Source organism: Platalea leucorodia (genome assembly GCF_965183815.1).
Source record: "Platalea leucorodia genome assembly, chromosome: 1".
In the NCBI taxonomy this organism is placed as follows: domain Eukaryota; kingdom Metazoa; phylum Chordata; class Aves; order Pelecaniformes; family Threskiornithidae; genus Platalea; species Platalea leucorodia.
In genome coordinates this window covers 111,002,606-111,021,212 of record NC_138823.1, presented here as the reverse complement: position 1 = coordinate 111,021,212, position 18,607 = coordinate 111,002,606, and the positions used below count along the sequence as shown (strand labels likewise).

Sequence of the window (18,607 nt, the reverse complement as noted above, 5' to 3'; positions counted from 1 at the left end):
CCGTCCCCGTTCTGCCGCGAAGTGCTCGGGGCACTCGGTTTCCCAGAAGGCTCAGCGACGGGTGCGCATGCCCAGTGCGCCCTCGGGCGAGCGACCGGCTTCCCCTCCCCTGAGGCCTTGGCGGGGCTGTGTGGGATATGGCGGCTCTGGTGGTCGTCTTCTCTCCGTTGCCGCGGCTTCGCGCTCTCCTTCAGCGCTGCTGGGGGCGGCTGGAGCGCGGCCTTTTGTCGGGTTTCTCCAGGGGCCAGTGCCCGCCCTGGGGTAGGTACCGGTCTGTTCTCCTCTCGGCTGAAGGAGAGGGCGGCGGGACTCATTTTTACCGTTGAACGGCCGAGGGAGGGTGCTGGAGCAGGAGAGCGCGCAGCCCTGGGGACAGCGAGGGAACGGGGTGAGAGGCGCCGCTGTCCGCTCTTCCCTCCTCGCTTTGGGGGAGTCGGTAGCATCCGCGTCGTATTTCCTCTGCTGCACGCGAAAATGGGGGTTGGGTGTAATGAATTACCTTTTCTTTTTCCTTCAGGACCAGCACTAGCCGTCCAAGCTCCAGCTTTTCTTCCACAACCGGTAAACGACACTAGCGAAAGTAACGAGGCGCCAAGCCTGTTCGATAGCATCTTGTGGATGGCGGCGCCAAAGAAAAGGCGCACCATTGAAGTGAACCGCTGCAGGCGAAGAAATCCCAATAAGCTTATAAAAGTAAAGGTAATCACCAAATTTCCGCAGGCTTGCTACCTTATTCACTGCAAATAATTTTGTTGATGGCAAACAACCATGCTGGAGTAAGATTTACGCCAGTCATTTTCATCTCACGTATTTTACAGAACCGTTATAGTGGTCAATACTGACTGAAAAAGCTTTCTGGAATTTATTTATAAATAAGCTTAAAAGACCTTGTAATCCTCAAAATACTTTGTAACAGGTACATTCATCATGTGTGACAGTAGTCTGTGGTTAAATAAACAGTGACAGGTTAGGTGCAAGCCAACAAAATGTGAATTTTAGCTAAACAGCTAGTATAAATAGAAAAGGTCTATACTTCCTGTGCATCTAATTGAGTTGATAGGTCTTTAGTCTTCTAAATATCAATAGGCTTAATGATTTAGGTATTGACTTTGTAGACTAGTTTTCATAGTAAGTATTCGACCTAGCAATACATTACAGAAAAATTATTTTACTTAGAAGAATAAATTTTGAAAAGGCAATTGAACTTCTCTGGTATTTCATTTAGTATTTTTAGTAGTTTGTGATTGTTCCCTGTTTCTTTTGTTGCTGTTTTTCAAATTACAAAATTTCCTATTTTACACTGTCTTTTTTAGAGGAACATAGATGTTTGTCCTGAGTGTGGAAACTTGAAACAGAAACACGTCCTTTGTGGCTATTGTTATGCAAAGGTCAAAGCAGAAACTCGACTGATACGAATGGAAATACGTGAAAAGGAAGGAGGACCATTTAATGCTCCAACTGTAGAGACTGTCGTCCTCTATGATGGAGAAAAGCCCACAGAAAAAGATGAAGGCAAGCGGATCATTGAAAGAGCCAGGAAGCGTCCCTCTTGGTTTGTTCAAAATTGATGCTATAGAACTAATGCAAACAAAACCAGTTGCTACAGCAAGAGAGATCATGATTTTCAAGAATGTTTTCCCCGTTTTGTTCGCTCAATGTTAATACATAAAACCTATGAACTTTTGGGAAGCCTGCTTGAATTACATGTCATGCCACATGATTTTGCAGTCAGGTGGTGTTTCTATAACATGCAGTGGGAAATGCTTCTTAGTGATACGTCATAGCAGTCAGCAATTAAATACAAATGAGGATCTACCTTGGGTTTGGACATCTGCATACAGTACACTGAATAATTTGTATGCTAATGTTCTGTGCTGGTTTTGTAAATAACATTTTTTTAACAAAGAGAAAACATTCATAGATGTAAAATAAAGTACGTTAAGTTTCCCAGGGACATCTGCTTTCTGTTTTTGGCTGCTGTACTTTTGGAGGAGAGGAAAAAAAAAGGGGGGGGGGGGGGGCGGAGAGAGGAGTTTAAACCCAATGTTGATTAGATACAAAGGATATTTACATGGAAAGATACAGTTATCTGGTTATTTCCATGGCTCTTAACAGAACCTGCCTGGATCTCTGCACAATGCTGCTGTTTGAGATACTTGATGATATTCCTGGTTTTGAGTGAAATAGTCGTTGCCATGTAGTATTTGTGCTTTTTATGTACTGGACTGAAGGTTAAGTGTTTCTTGCTGTTGTCAGTGTACAAAATAATTTTCTGTCTTAAAGGGATATGGAAAGCCTTTTTTTTTCCCCCTCAAAGTGCACTTGATTTCTTGAGTGAAATAACGAGTTGAAATGTAATGACTAGAAATCTGTAAATTTGACAAGGGTCAAAGCTGATTATTTGCAGCCATTGCCATTAAGTAGCCTGGGTGGTCCGTGTGTGCTTGGAAAACCACAAAGAACCGTGGTGCCTTCCCGTCTTGAGTCTTCTGCAGAGGGGGACAGCTCTGCCCTCTACTGCCCGTTGGTACTCTTCAGTGGTGCAGTTACAGCACCTAGCTGTGGATTTTCACTTCGGCTTTAGCCACACAGTAGCACCATTGCATTTAAGATTAAGACTGTTTTCAATTTTAGGTTGGAATTTCAATATACAAACGGTACTGTTTGATATTATGGCTCAGCCAGTCTAATAGCTATTTGCAGCCAAAAAATGCAAGCCTGCCCCTAACCCTGGCTGGGTTGTCCCTGTTTTTCCTTGGCACTTGAGTGTATCTGCTCCTGTGCTGTCCTGGTTCAGGGAGCTATGCTGACAGAGTACTGTCCCCTGGCTTTCGACAGCTTTGTTTTGAGTAGGTACCTCCCTGTAGCTTGGCTCGTGTCAGAGTCAGAAAAGGGGCAGCGTGGACAATAGGAATATGAAAGCGGAGGACACGGGACCACGCTTTCCACAACCACCTTCGTTTGTACGTGCCTGAGCCAATTATGCCTGCTTAAGGAGTGGGCTCGGGTGTGCTGTAACGCTTCACTTCTGCTTTCCTCACTCTAGATTCCATGTTCTGAAACATAACTGGTAGGAACAGATGTTAGCGGAGATGTTACATTTCCTCCATAGTCTAAGGGAATAATGAAAGCTGATAAGTGCAAATAGATGCCATTTAGTTGACAGCATCCAAGCAAACAACGTAAGTTCTTTTCAATTTGTCCAGGATTTATTCCAGTCATATCTGTTTTTCACTTACTCAGAACTGAAGCCAATAAAAGGTGGCAAGAAGGATGCAGAGTGGAAGGCTTACTTTTGGCAGAGCTGCATGGGATGAGACTGACATATTGGAGGTGAGATTAGCCAAGCAATAAGACAGATATATTGTCCCGAGGGAAAGGTGTGTACGTATTTTAGGGAGAGGAGGATTTTTTTTTTTGTTTCTTTGTCCAGATATTATAGGACCAATTACACCTTACTGTCTTAGTTGGGTTTTATATATTTAATTTTTTGACAAAGGTTCTGTAGAGGAATAAGGTGAATTAGCCTGGGATGTTGAGAGTCATGGGTTAATTTCTCGGAAACACAGAGGTATTATTTAAAAAAAAGAAAAGACTTTTTCTCTAAACATGAGAGAAGACGTGGTTTCTGCTAATGGAGTAATAATTATAATTGGCAGTATATTGCATTAGTTCATTGAATTATAACATCAGTGAAGCAATGAAGATGTTTTACAAATAGAGTTCTTATGACACGAGTGAAGTTAGGCTGTGTCAACACTAGACATTTTAAGATACTTGCCAGGTCACGGTTAGGTAAGGATTCATTTCACAGCCATACTGCTTATGTTAGTACTGCATTTGTGCAATCCAGACAAGAGGAGATGCTTGATAATGTTTCATAGTGGTTTCTGAGTACTGTGGGGGTAAAAAGTCATTAAAATATCTGGTATTCATGCTCTCTAAAAGTATAATGAGAAATAACTGACAAATACTGAAGATTTGTATATGCAATTGATACAGTACCAGTTAATTTTCCAAAAAAGAAATTATCTTCAGTGCGAGTCAGAACAGTTTAGTTTGAATGACTTTTCCTTCAAAAGAAGAGTAAAGGGAAGCTCACTTTCATAGCTTCATTTTATTAACATTAACAATACGAAGCTCCGTTACTTTTTAAAAAAAAAAAAAATTTTAAAAATTCCAGAGTTCCTCTAAAAGATATAGCATAGCCTGTTACTTGAAATAAACCCTGTTTATATGTAATTTTGAAAGAAATATAAATTGCAATACTGATAATATAGAAACATATACTTTTTGAAACAATGTAAATTAAAACTAACAAAAAGCAAGCTGGTTGTTACAAATATTGTACTCCAGAATCCATTTAAAAACAAAAATTATATGCCTCGGGGGAATTTCACTTTGATACATTGGGAACCAGCTAGTAGTTGAAAAAGACATTCTTTTTCATATGATTAAATAGATGTTATATTCTATTATTTTTTTTCCTCTATAAGGATTTTTTGTAAAAATTATTGTATTTTACATTTTAGAAAGAACGGGGAAGATGATGTAATGTCCTAAAATACGAAGATCGAAGTTGCTAAACGATTTTGTATTATACTAAGATCTGCAGAGATAGAGGTGATCTCTGGCAGTGATCAATTGTGATATCCATAGAGGTTGATAAACCAAGTTTCTTTTTAGTCTCCCATTTAGCAAGGAAATTCTAATAAGAGGTTTCTGCACAGTCCTCATCTATTCTGTTGAACACAGTGCCAGCAAGAGCTGGCAGTTATAAAATATACTTCTTTAAAGCACTAGGTGGCGGAGGAGTGTAGCTTTCTGGTAGGTGCAAAACAAGCCAAAGATGGGACAGGAAAAGTCAGTGTCAGATTCAAGAAATTTGCACCTGTGCAAGCAAAAGATCTGCAAAAAGACTAAATTTGCTAAGTACAAAGAAAAATACAATAGTTATGAGACATAAACTAGTCTATTGTAATTCATTGTTCCAACTAAATTTAATTAGATCTATACCGAGAACTAATGCACTGGCTTTTGTGTATATTTATGCATTCCTGCTCTTTGCTGCATGAATTAGTTGAAATTGCAGTTGTACCTATCATTTTTCCCTAAGAAGATAGCGGAGCTCTTTTTATGCCTCTTAATTACAGATTATGTAATTCTATGTTGCTTTGTATGCCCGTTAGTTTTTTTGTATTCTGTTAGTTAGTTAGTTTTTTTGTATTCTGTTAGTTGACATTTTATTTATGCAGCTAGAAAGTCCTGCACATAATAGGTCTGGCAGCATTCCAATGAATTTCAAGGTATAACTGCCTTGAATCTGTAGAGTCATAAGGATCAATTTGCAAACAGCAGACACGAGGTGGAAAGAAAAGAAAACCAGTGTGGTGTTTAAATGAGTATTAGTTGCTCAGCAGGGAATTGAAGATTGTGTGCTCCATCAAAGTTTTAAGATGCTTTGGAAGCACACGAGTGATAAAGGTGCCTGTATCTTTAGAACTTACTTGTTAATTAGTATTTAAATAAGATATTAGCAAAAATCCTTCTTTTACCTCATATGACTGCATTGTGTAATTTATACAGTGAATGAGAATCAGTAAATACAAGTTGTTTCCACATAATTTGCCTAACTCTTAACCTGCCAAAGACATCAAGAATGGCGCCAAGTAGGAAGAAAATCAATGAAAGGAATGAGAAGGAAATAGGCTATGCAGCAGTGATGGATCTAGTTTTGCCTACTCTATGTATATTCCTAGGAAATTCTGTTGAAATCAGTGGAGTATAATTCATGGCAGAATTTGGTCCAATGTACTGAAACCTTGGACATATGGATGTATGCAAGTATATATATTTTGAATGCAGAGTATATACCTGTGAAACTACTGCTGGATATCAACAAGATTGGCTTTACAGGTGAAAACTAAGAATGTATTTGATGAATGTGGTAAATTAAGTCTAATCAGTTGATAACTTGAATTTCTTTCAAACATCCTATATTTCCGTTTCCCCTGGTTGAGGACAATATACGTATTTAGCAGAAAGGGGTGTAGGATTCATTTCATATTGAATGTGCTGCATAAACATATGAAAAGCAAAACTGAAACTGCTCTGGAGCAGAAGATCCAAAACAAAAGCTTTTGTGGAGTTGTCAACATGCAGTACTTGTCAGGGATTTCTCTAAAGCCTCACTCCTGGATCATGTGTGTTGCTTGTTTGTTTGTTTGTTTTTAAATAAAGCAGATGTCCTGGTTCTAAGATGGTGGGTCAAAGATGAAGAAGCAAAGATTTGGAAAATCATGAGGCAGAAAACCAATCCTATATTATTATTTTCTTAAGTGTCATACCTTTTAAACCAGTCTTATGATTTTGAAAATTTGGGATCTACTTAGTGTGTTCTGATCATCCAAATACACAAGCATCTGGCTGTTTCCCTTGGTTTCTTGAAAGGGCACAGACTCTTCTTTATACAAGGTGGTTCTGATGGAGTTGTTCTCACTACATAATCATATAGAAATGTTCTGTCTGACATGTCCTGGGTTTAATCTTGATTAATCCTTTATGTGTCCTAAATTTGGGACCAGCTCACGAGGCTCAAGAGGAACAGGCACATTAAATGCAGTGTGTGTCATGGTGTAGGAAGGACAGTCAGTCCCTACTTACACAGCTGACATAGCTTTTACGTCCATTCCCAAGGTATACTAATGCTGTTTCTATTCCCAGCCCCATCACACAGGCTCATCGGCTTGTCTAGCAATATGGCTTACAGCTCTGTTTTCCATTATGGTGAAGCTCTAAAGAACATTATATGAAATACTTCCAATGGAATGAAGGATTTTGAACAGGCTATTGAAAAGATGTATGTTTCACTTTATAATCTGGGATTAATATTAAGTACAAAGAATAGTGGTTTTAAAGGGGCTATACTGAATAGCTTAAGGCTCAAAATTGACAGACCAGTTCTGTAGGAAAGGTTTGTTCTAAATACATTGGGTTTGGAAGTTCCTACTCCTTCATCTTTTGACTGTTCCTACTCAGTCATAATCAGATCAAGCAAAGCATCTAAGGTGTGTTGAAGAATAACATCAGGATTCGGTCCAATTAAAGATAGCTTATATAATTCTGTCACTCTTAAACAGGATAAATGATACCTTGATCTTCAAGAAGCCATTGATTTCAGTAGGATTTCTTTTAAAGGAAATTGTAATTCCAAGTGACTGAGAGGCAGGCTGTAAAGCATCAAGCTGTTGTGTTACAAAGTCACTTAATGAGATCATGAAAGCATTTTTTTACTGAAATCAAGGAAGCAAAAATTAAGCCTGTCAGTTTCCAACACCCATCATGATACATCAGTTGAGCCCATGAGTCCAGCTCTGCCATAGTCCTTTGGATAAGGTGATTTATGAACAAAGAATGTAATCTTCTAGGAGTTCAGGAGAATGCTGAGACATTTGAATTTCTCTTGCCCCAAATGAATCCTTCACAGATATTTTTGTCCAGCACGGAGTAGATTACCACAAAGTTACTATGAAAAACGAATGGAGGAAGGGTTGAAGACCAAGGAGGTACAGTCATTAGCAAGGTTGTAGAAGTAAGAGGCATCCTGTTGCTGTGTATGTAATACAAAGAGTACAATAGGAGTTACTGCAAGAAACATACCTACATTGTGCAACTGAGTGAATAACTGCAAAGTACTCGAGTGTATGGCACTGCAGAAATGGATGGCATAGCAAATACCACTCCATCGTGCATCACTTTCATGTTAGCAATTTATATTGGAAGCTAAATGGCATGATTCCTACTTGACAGGTGGCAAACTGAGGTGCAGAAAGAGCAAGTGAATTCCTCAAAATTGCTCCCTCAGTCAGTGGCAGAGGAAGGAACTAAAGCTATTTGCAGATTATCAGCCCATTGTATTCTCTGCTGTGTCACAGGTTAGGGAATAATAACAATTATCACTTGTGGTGGCCATTGATCTAGCTGGGTTTGTGTTTTGATCAAGTAAACTGCTGCAAAGATACTATATATCTAAACATTTGTTAGGACATAGGCCCATGAGGGCCTTTATTCATAGCTCTTCAGATAGATAAGCTGGAAATTTGGTTTATTACTAAATGATGCCTTCTTTTTTTCTCCTTTCACTTGCAGAAGAGTGTCTTACCCTAAAAGAAAAGCCATTCTGTGCAGCGGGGTTATTTATAAGAGTATGACTTAGCTGAACAACAATGGCAGAATCTGTCCCCAGAAATTTTTTAATGTATGAATCTAAAAATAAGTGTGGTCCTAGAAGTAAAAGATGTGTCCCCCACAGATCAGTTTTTTTTGGTTCAGGAATAGGGTGCCTTCTTTATCTGCTATATACAAGACATTCTCTCTAATAGGGAAAAAAAAAACAATCCAAACAATGCAAGCGATTAAATTGTTTGAAAAAAACCCAAGAACATGAGATCCAGAAATCATTTGCCAGCAAAACCAGCAGTACCAATGTGCAAAGAATTGGTTTAAATCACTTCTCAGAGAAAACATTTTTCCTCTGAGACACTTCATGCTGAAAAATACAAAGGAAGAGAATTTGTGATCATTTTTTCCCTTTTCTTTCCGATCAAAGACATGTACTTTGCTTTCAAGCCACTAGAGTGTATCTTCCTCATCCTGCTGATTTGGCAGATGCTGCGATCCCTGAATCTGTTGCTTAGGTTATATGACTTATCAGATTCAACAGGCAACTGATTGAGAATAGGTAGTCTTGATCAAAAGTAATTTAATTCTTTTCCATTTATCGATGTTGTAATGACCCTGTTTGCAATGACGGTATCTTCCCAAGAGCACAGACGTTGGCTTTGTTAATATGATTTTCAAGAATGCTATCTGTATCAGGAACATAGCATTTGAAGGAGCAAAAAAAAGGACTCCATATCCTTCTTTGACAGATCTTATAGCCACGTTTGGCTCTGAGAAATATGAAGGAGAATCTCTTTCTGCCCTTACTGGAGAGGATATGGAGCTGAGATTTTTAAATTTAAGCTATTTGAAGTGTACCATAGTTCTTCCATCAATGAAATAGCCAGAAGTATGGGGAATGTTTGACAGGCCAGACACCAACTGTTATTCTTGTTCCTGCTGGAGGAACTGCCAGCTATCGTTTTCCATGGACTGCCTGGTGCTCTGCTTTCCTGGACTCTATCCATGAGGCAATTCTTGCTGCAATGCCTGAAGATTTAGACATTTGCATTATAATTTGGCCACGGTGGACTTCCCTGTGCTGCTTACCCCACTGCCAAAGTATGCATAGCTTTGGCATGTCTTGTGATTTCCCAACCTAATCACTTATTTTCCCCATTTGAATTTTAAGAAAACATTAACTGTTGGACACCTTTCTTGAAAGAAGACCTTACATTTTATACAGCCCAATTTTCTTAGTACCCTCCTCCTATTTTCTGCATATGGCCTTGGGGCTAATTTCACCTTTGTTAAACTATTGATCTAAGCAGCGTACATAGGGATAAGCATGGTTCCATATTTCCAACCAACCTACTGCTGGGCTCTGCATTAGCCCCTCCGGATTTTGCAATAAATGAATTCATGCAGGGCAGAAGTTAAGCAGTATTCTCAGGTTTCCTCCATTTTAAGTTTGAAATCCTGGACTGGCACAATTCCTGCTCTCTTCCTCAGTCATTTTCCATTAAAGCAGAATACTGAGCCAAAGCTCAAGAACTGGTGAACAACTTGGTGCAAATTACTTTCAGCATACAGTCCCCAAGATAGTCAATAAACATGGAGGACTCTCTGTACCTTGTTGACTTCTTCTTTCCAGTTTGTATTTTCCTTTAAAGAAAAGGACATTGTGCTTTTGTGAAATTCAGCTCCTACAAAACAATGCTTTGTGTCTGCACAGCTCCAGCAGCAGCAATACGTAACACTGACAACAATGAAGAGCTTGTGCTGAGGAGGATCCTCCATTTGCTCACCCAGAGATACGTGTATCCAATTTTTTCTATTTCTGATCAGCTGGAAAGATAGTGGCAGCATATAGAAGTAGAGGTCTGATGCATCACTCATTATGCTGAGACTAGTATGGCTTTATATCTTATTTTAGCTACAGAGAAAGTCCTGAGGCCATGGGGGATTATCAGAAAAGCAGTAGTATGGAAATGTGTATGGAGGAGGAAAGGGAATGAACAGCTGGAGAGTACTCAGTGCTGGTACTCTATAGGGAAAGCAGAGATCTCATCATAAGTGCCGAGATCTCGTCTTGTAAGCACCTTGTTCTCATAGGGTCATGCAAAGCGAACACAGATTGTTAGTTGTGGACCGCCACCAGTTGTGGATTTTGTATCCCATAAAAAACAGCATGGTTTTGATTCGCTTGCCATGTAGTTTATCTGGCTGCAATACCTTTCAATTAATTTATGCACTGGTTTTCTCAAAGCCAGCAGAAAGCCACATTTTGTATTTAATTAGTTTTTTAATATTACATCAGTGTATGAGAAGTGCTTTAATTAGCCCACCACTTTCCTTGAGGGGTAAGGTTTTTTCTACTACTTATTCACACATATTCCATATATTCTTCTAAGTAGGGGAAAATTGTCTTAAAATATTAAGTATTGTTATTCACTAAACAAGTTCTGTAACAGAGAAATTAATTACTTCATTGCCTTGTTCAGAAATTCTTTTCAAGTGGATGACCTTATCGCAAGTTAATAACCAGAAACGTGGATCAAAATGGGAAGCATATATGCAAATTTAGGAGCTGAAAGAAAGCTTCAATAAGGATAGTTAATTATATCGTTAAAAAGTGTCATTTTACTTTCTTTCTGCCTTTTCATGTATAATCCCAAATCCATTCTCCCTCTTGCTTTCCACATTCCTTTGTCTCTGTGAAGCTATCAGCTTTGTTTCACTATTCCTGCATCTCTGACCCATCTGTTAGATGTTCCTTCTTCCCATATTTTCTTCTAAAGATTTCTCTTTTTCATCTTTAGCTGTTCTATGAAACCCTTATCTTTACCCCCACTGAAGTTCTAGTTACCTTATGTTCTTCCCTAGCTCTTGAAAACAAACCTTTCTTTGTTCTTCTGAGATCTTGTCTTGAAGTGTGTTTGGGACCTGACATTTCCATTCAGCATATAAAAAGACACTTTACTGGGGAAACCACAAAGACACCCAAAAGCTTTGTTTGGGAAAGGTGATGGGAAGTGTGGAGGATGAAGGAAAAACACAAAGGCAGAGAGGGAGGGAAGAAGGGAAATCCTGTGTGTTTGGAGATGTGAGATTAGGCTCAGATGGAGAATCGCTCCAAGACTCACTCTCCCAGATGTTGCGTGTGCCCGACGCTAGCTGCATTCCTAGAGCACTCCGTCTCACATGCTCAGTTGTGGGTTTTTCCACTCTTCTACTTAATAATTTAACTAGGAGGATTGAGCAGCTACCGACTGAATTATTGAAGGTGTAATTAAACTGGCAAGAGTAGAGGGAAGCATGTGAGCATTTTCTTAGCAAAAAAAAATCTGTTTCACGATGAAATGAAATGTCACAGCTAAATTCAGTTACTACTTAGAACCTGCTCCCACTACGTCCATTAAATAGCTGATGCACCAGCGCAGTAGTTGTGAATATGGGTAGTAAGTCTTCAGCAAAACCACCCCGCTGTTTGGAAGGTGACCAACTTCTGACACTACAGGGAAAAAAAAGCTCTCATCTTCCACTTCTTTATCTTCTATAGCAGCAGTGGTGAGCTCCTGTTTCAAGGCAAGGTCATGCCCCTACATACAGCTCTGGGTAAATATTGAGCTATTGTATGCAAAAATTTAGCAGCCTCTGTACTGCAAAGATTAATTTAGACAGTGAAACTCTTTCCTGGTTGCCTGGAGTTCCTCTAAGGTAGAGATAGGGAGCTCACAATTTTGTCCTACGTGTAGCAGAATTCTTCAGGGTTGTGGCTTTAGTTGCAACAAAGATATAATTCAGCTCGGTAAGATTAGGCCTGATAATGAAGCAAAGGTTATTTTAGGTGGACTTCCTTTTTGAAAGACTTTGGCTAATCTTGACTGTCTTGCTGTAGCCTAAGAAGGCATAATCCAGCTGTGGAAATCAGGTTTGACAGGATTTTATTTAGTCTAGTAAATGCTTGATTTAATTCTGGGATTTAATCATTCCACAGCTGAGAGCTATGTTGTGACGAAGTTGTGATGGGTGTCTCTATCGTTCAAGTTATTCCAGCTCCTATGGGACAAAACTTTAAACTAAAAAATGCATCTTTTCCTGCTTTGCCTCCTCATATTTGAGTTTATGACTATAGTTAACAGGAGATGTCATTTCCCAGGGAATTACTTTTTTTTCCCCCCTGCATCATATTTTGTTGCTTATCTGGTTTTGGTTGCATCTTTTTGGTTTTGCCATCTTTTTTACTCTAGAGAGGAAGAAAGATTGTATTAACAAGGTACTCTTGGTATAACCTTCCCTTCACAAACACTGGGTCAGAGGAGCAGAACAAGGACCATCCGTTCTGCCTCCACTTGCTCCAGTACAGAAGTAGGCTTCTCTCTGCCAGTGTGATTGAAGCAGAGTTCAAGTAGCATTTGACCCAGTATCATAGTGTGGCTGATCCAAGTCACAGTCTAGCTCCTAGTTTTATTTAATAGCCAAAGAAAGCCCTATGTTGGGCAGAACCCATGGGGAAACCTGTAGTCATGGGAGAAAGGCAGCAGTGAAAAGATGTGGAGAAGTTGAGACAACTTAATGAAACAAAATACTTTGGAATTTAAAAAAAAGGCAGCCTAAGCACATTAAAATAAACAGGAATGTATCTTCATAGGCATAAGCTGCTTTGAAAATTTCACTTATACTCTCCAGTTGTCTATTTCGGTTTTTTTTGTTTGTTCTGACTTAACTTTTTTGAACAGTTTAGGACAGCTGAGCATCCAACAGATTATTTATGTCCAGTCTAGATCCTCTTGGGAAAGTGGTGAAGTTAATTTGTTGAACAATTATCCCATGGCCTGAGATACGCCAGTAATACAGTTTGATAATGAAAAAAACAAGTGTTACCAGAGACAGTTAAAAGGCAGGTGAAATATGGTTTATCTTGTGATTGTGTGAGTTGGTAAGGAACAGGACAGGTGACATAAGGAGAAGCTGTGCTTCCCCCCCACCCCACCCAAGGTATATAAAGACAAACCTCATATTGTCTATGCTAGCAAGGGTTCTGGGAACTTCTTTAAACAGAGAATAAAGTGGAAAAATTAAACTCATATGAGATTCCTTAGGTCATTTCTGACCAATTGGCAGAGCTAAAATTGCCTCTGCAGAGGAAATCTGACCCACAAAAGTCTTGAAAGCAAATATTCTCAGTGCTTCAGGCAATTATACAGGTTTCCCAAATAAACTATATGATTTCCTCAACTCTCTGTCTTCCTAAAGTTTCCTTCGCTGCTTCTTTTGTGATGAGCTTATGGTCTTTACCTCTCCAGCTTGAGATAAAACAGAGGCAAGCTGCATTTACACAGGGCACTGTACTGTCTTATATTTCAGCACGTTACTGTACTACTGACCTTCCCCTCAAAACTGGACTAGACTAAACTTCTTCAGTAAAATCATGTATGAGTCTGTACTGAGCCAGCTGCCAAATATATTGCAGGTCACAAAGGCTGCCAGACTTGTGAGGAGAGCAAGCACTGGGAATAAGAAAACTCGTGTTGAATCATGAAGAATGGGTAAGCCAAAAAAGGATGCTGAACAAAACGGGGAGAACGAACACAGAGGAGCTGAAGGCAGATACCAATAGAGACCCAAATCACTCTCCACTGAGCCGAACTCACATCCAGCAGCCTTACTGGTGTTTGATGGTGAAGGCTGGGAAGGTTCCCTTCTACTGTCATTGAGGCTGGGATGCAGGCATCTCAAGCATGGTTGCCAAACTGCGCACTGGCAGATGTTGCAGGAGACCTGCAGCATTTTGAGGGAGACATTTACAAGAAACAGCAGCTCCCACTGAGAGACAAACTTGGCAGAAGGGAGAGGTGCTGTTCTCCACACAGGTACCTCACACCAGGAGCATGTCTCCCACTGAGTTTTTATCAGCATGCTAATTTGCGAAAGAAAGATACGGTCTGGCACACCAGCTTTGCAAGTTGCTGAACCCTTGATGAAACTGTTCCCAGCTGTAATGAGAAAAGCTTCAGAACTTTTTCCTTTTATCCAGGTTGCAACAATCCCATAATCGCAGCTCCAGATCACATTGTGCCTCTTCTGATCTCTTGTGCTGTGCCTCTGAGACGGAGAACTCTGACACAAAGTCTGCCAGCAGGCTTCCAGCTGCTTTCTCTTCATGCAGACACTTATGCAGACACTTGCTAGGTTTTCAGCTTTGCTGATCCTTAGTCTCTTAGCCCAGTTGTCCTTTGGGTAGAAAAAGCTAATAATAACTGTGTGTGATTTTTTAGGTTATACTGCTTGATGCCAGCTGTTATCTCCATCTCTCCCAGTGTCTCCTCAGTACTGCTTTTGCATTCTGCAGACCATGGAGTGAGTAAGATGTGGTGTGGATGACCACCTCAGATGCAAGAGAAGTCCCTTGACTAGCCCCCACAGGCTTGAGAGATGTCCATGCTAGTGACCTGTTAGAAAACAAACAAGAAAGCATGTTTAGATAAGCGGGTACTTCTAACCTGAAGCTACAAACTAATGTCTGAGAGTTTGAGGGTACTCTCTCCCTCCCCGAGGGGAAAAAAAGAAACAGAAACAGATCCCACAGCTAATGTGACTTTCACATCTACTAGAAACCAGTTGCTCAGGACAAAGATAATAACATTCACTTTAAAATTATTCTCTCCTTGAATGAGGAAGGAAAGCAGACTCTTTTCATTTGACTTCACATATACAGGGTGGTCTTTCTGCTGTGTCCATTTTGTTGGAGCTTCCAAAAATATTCATTTAAACCCAAACTTTATTTTCCTAGAGGAAATAGTCCAAAAGAAAACATATGACTCTTCTCCCTCTTCCTCTCCTCTCACTCTGCTCAATGAAGATGTATGATGAGTGAGAATATAGAACATATCCCTTCATCTCTGCTCCCCGCATTCTTGCAGTAATATTTTCGAGTCTTAGGTCTCCACTGAGGCTTCGTTCTATTTTTTAAAAATGGAAAAAAGGAAAAACAAAATGTAGCTTCCAGCCAGCCCTCTTTCAATACACCAAGGTAGATCTCTTATCTCTTATCCAGATTCAGTGAACTTTTCCCACAGGTGCCAGCATCATGAAAACTCAGAAATGCAAAATCAAAACAACTGAACCAGTTATGTGTACAGCTTGCATGAAAAATTGACCTTCTTTTGAAGAAGGATGGCGGGGTTGCGAGGGAGAAGCTGGGGGACAAAAAAAGAAAAAGACATCTTTGCTCTTAGGAAATTTTGTTGTCCGATTTTCAGATGTGCAAAGACATGGAAATAATGTGGTCGTCTGAATCTCTGGTTTAATAATTTATTGTGCTGTGTTTTGTGTTGGGAAAGCAAAAATTTTTCTAGGAGGAAAAACAGAATAATATGTGCATATCTGCTAATTATGAGATCCCTATGAGGTCCTCTGTACTGCTGTTTCCCATGTATCCCAGGGAAGTATACAGTGGTGGTGTAGGCTTGTCCCTCATGGTCTTGGTAAGAGTCCGCAACTTGGGTTTGAGGCAGTGCTTCGAGGGGTGAGAAGCAAGTTCATCTTCAAGGCCACGCAGGCAGTAGCCTCTGCGCTGAGGCAGCCAACAGAAGCACTAGTTAGTGTAATTTGGGTTATAACAGCAGATCTGCTTGGAAATAAATGGAGACCACTGCTTCTTTGCAGCTTACACCCCTTTAAGTGATTGACTTGTTGCTGAAGTGGCTGGATGCAGTCATGGTAACTTCCAAGGGAGGCGAACAGATCGATGGCAGCGTGCGTGTTACTGCAATGGAGGGAAGTCCCGTTCTGAACTCGGGAAGCTGTGGGTGTCCATCAAGAGGACTGCCTTGTGTTTGTTTATGGAACTGCCAAAGCATTAAGATTTATCCAAGAATTGACCTGCTTATCAAGAATGCTGCACAAGAAGGGGGCCAGGTTAAGCCAAAATGAAATTCCAGATTTGAGTTCCTACAGAATTTCTACAACTGCTCAAAATTTGGGTGTGGCAGTCTAGATGGGAAATCCACGGTGCTTAGCTTTTTTCCAAAGGGATTCTTATACCGAGACTTCCAACTTAAAACACCCCAAATTAATTAACTATATGTACGTACATCTATTAAAGTTTTGAAGATGATGCGTTTCCTTGTGTTGAGGCTAAACAGAATGGGTTCCTAGGACATCTATAATTTCAGATTCCTATAATAGCATTATTTGAAATAAAAGCGCAGATTCCTGAGACCCAGAAGCATTCGCTGTGGCCTGAAAACAGTGTTGTAAAAGGGCGTAAGCAGCAGGGCATTATTAAGTGTGGCTCTCCTAAAAAGGTCTGAATTGACACGTGTTACCTGCTTCTGGATTTGCACGTTTTTGCAGTGCGCTCCTGATTTTTGTCTTGGTCCTGCATTTTTTTTAAAGGATTGGCCTAGAATGGCAGAGAAGTCAACCCAAGCAGTTAGTCTGTAGTCAGCTGGGAGAGACGGGGGAGCTGCCGACATAGGGCTTCACATTTGGGGTAGTTCAGCCTGCAGAAGAGAAGGCTCTGGGGACACCTTATTAGGGCCTTTCAATACATAAAGGAGGCTTATAAGAAAAACGGAGAGAGAATTTTTACCAAGGCCTGTAGTGACAGGATGAGGGTCAATGATTTTAAACTGAAAGAGGGTAGATTTAGATTGGACATAAGGAAGAAATTTTTTACAATGAGGGTGGTGAGACACTGGAACAGGTTGCCCAGACAAGTTGTGGATGCCCCATCCCTGGAAGTGTTCAAGGTTAGGTTGGATGAGGCTTTCAGCAACCTCACCTAGTGAAAGATGTCCCTGCCTACAGCAGGGGGGTTGGACTAGGTGGTCTTTAAAGGTGCCTTCCAACCCAAACCATTCTGCGGTTCTGAGATTTTGCTCCCTCTCCCGTGGGGACCTGGGGGCGTTTTCCTGTGCAGGTGAATAACAGAACTTGTGAAAATGTACGTGCTTACTGGAACTACTAGGAGTCCTTTAGTCATCTTTGGAAGGCCCTGTTCTCTGATTCCCAGGCGTGATTTTGCACAAGCTCCCTGATGCTAAAGGAAATGTAAATTTCGTGGGTTGCAGCTGCCTAAGGACTCCTCCAGCTGAGGGGAATCCTCATGTAGTATATGTTACAGCAGCTGTAGCGACTCCTGTGCCAGCGCTGTGCCAGGTTGCTGGATGGCATATGTTCCAAATAGCCTGAAAAAACTCAGAAAAAAAGGAGCAGTGAGATTGGGAGAGACACTGTTACATTCTCTACTCTTGGTGCGGAGATCTAGGGCTGTGCTGTGCACCTGAACAGTCCTGGCTTTGATGTGATGCTCCCTGGGAGTCCCCAGCCTTCAGCTCTCTAGCAGTGCAGGTGAGGGGACCGCCGGCACATCAGCTGGCTTTTCTGGAGGAGGTTACAACTCCTGCAGCACCCGACAGAGGACAAATGCTCCTGGCTCCTAGCTGGAGCTTGGGGCTACCCTGCTGAGCAGCGGCCAGGCCCGCAGGGACTGCGTCAGCATCAGGCACTCGTTTCTACAGCGCACGAAGCAAATAGAAATTATCGCTGTTTGGAAAACTGTCCTGCAGCAAACAATTTACCCAATCATTCTTAACATCACAATCTCGGAAGCCAGTCTTTGCTGGAATGAAGAGAGAGGCATTCATTTAATAAATTATGAGGAGCAGCCTGACTCAATGCACAGCTTCTTAATAGTACTTGGCAGTGCTACTGCTTGTGATGATATCCTTAATGCATTTGCTACTGAATAAGTAATAGATTCTCCCGATGCGATTGCACATTCTGCTCAACTCATTTTTCTTGAATATTCAGGCGTTTGCTTTCAGATAGTAGGGTTATTTTCTTGAAATGACCAATCTTGTAGCCTATATTTCTTTTTGGTTTCTATTAATTACCATGGTGTTATTTGGTTGCAAAAGGAAAATTTAGTCCCTGATCTCAAGAAGCATTTGCACAATGTTAAGCGCAAGCAAAGACACATTGATCCTTACACATATTTGTATATGTCCAAGGGCTATGCTGGGTCCTTGCACATTAGGCTCGCTAATTTAAAAGGGACTTTTTTTAATCTTGAAATTGTTTTTTTTATGTGGAGCCAATTCTGCTTGACTGTGTATTATAGAGGAAATTTCAGTCCTTGTACAAATTAGGACTGCAGCATATGTTTTCTTTTGTTCACTGTAAACAACTAGCTCCACTTGAGCATAAGTCAGGAGTCTGCTCTCTGAGTAAGCTTCACCCCAACAGCTGGCCAGAGGAGGAATCAGCGTTGCATCTTCTCCCTGTAGCCAACAGGTTGTTAGCTAGTGCATTCACCTACATAGGAGACCTCAATTCAAAACCTTCCTCTGTCTAAAAAACGTGACCTATATCTCCCAAAGCCCAAGACACTGCACTAATTCCTGGAGCCTTCCAGGTGAACGTCCTAAGTCACAGA

At 40.7% G+C, this 18,607-nt stretch overlaps 1 protein-coding gene across 3 annotated transcripts; it reads left to right on the top strand.

The window, feature by feature from the left end:
* Window positions 1-115: 115 nt before the first annotated feature.
* MRPL32 (mitochondrial ribosomal protein L32) lies at window positions 116-18,141 on the top strand. Of its 3 annotated transcripts, XR_014229312.1 has the most exons (5): window positions 116-261; window positions 518-699; window positions 1,314-1,552; window positions 3,244-3,333; window positions 13,637-18,141. XR_014229312.1 is itself a non-coding variant. In XM_082323074.1 (4 exons), the coding sequence occupies exons 1-4, from the start codon at window positions 138-140 to the stop codon at window positions 13,659-13,661; spliced, it is 570 nt and encodes a 189-aa protein (XP_082179200.1). In that variant the 5' UTR covers window positions 116-137; the 3' UTR covers window positions 13,662-18,141. The 3 variants fall into 3 exon arrangements, 2 of the variants coding, with proteins under 2 accessions (XP_082179200.1, XP_082179201.1); XM_082323074.1 differs by lacking the exon at window positions 3,244-3,333; XM_082323075.1 differs by lacking the exon at window positions 13,637-18,141 and having other exon boundaries at window positions 3,244-3,899.
* Window positions 18,142-18,607: the final 466 nt, after the last annotated feature.

What these genes read in the sequence shown, in the direction of transcription:
- MRPL32 (XM_082323074.1), top strand. Translation starts at nt 138, where the DNA reads ATGGCGGCTCTGGTGGTCGTCTTCTCTCCGTTGCCGCGGCTTCGCGCT. An exon ending in GGGCCAGTGCCCGCCCTGGG is followed by an intron (nt 262 to 517) that starts GTAGGTACCGGT and finishes TTTTTCCTTCAG; the next exon opens with GACCAGCACTAGCCGTCCAA. An exon ending in ATAAGCTTATAAAAGTAAAG is followed by an intron (nt 700 to 1,313) that starts GTAATCACCAAA and finishes TGTCTTTTTTAG; the next exon opens with AGGAACATAGATGTTTGTCC.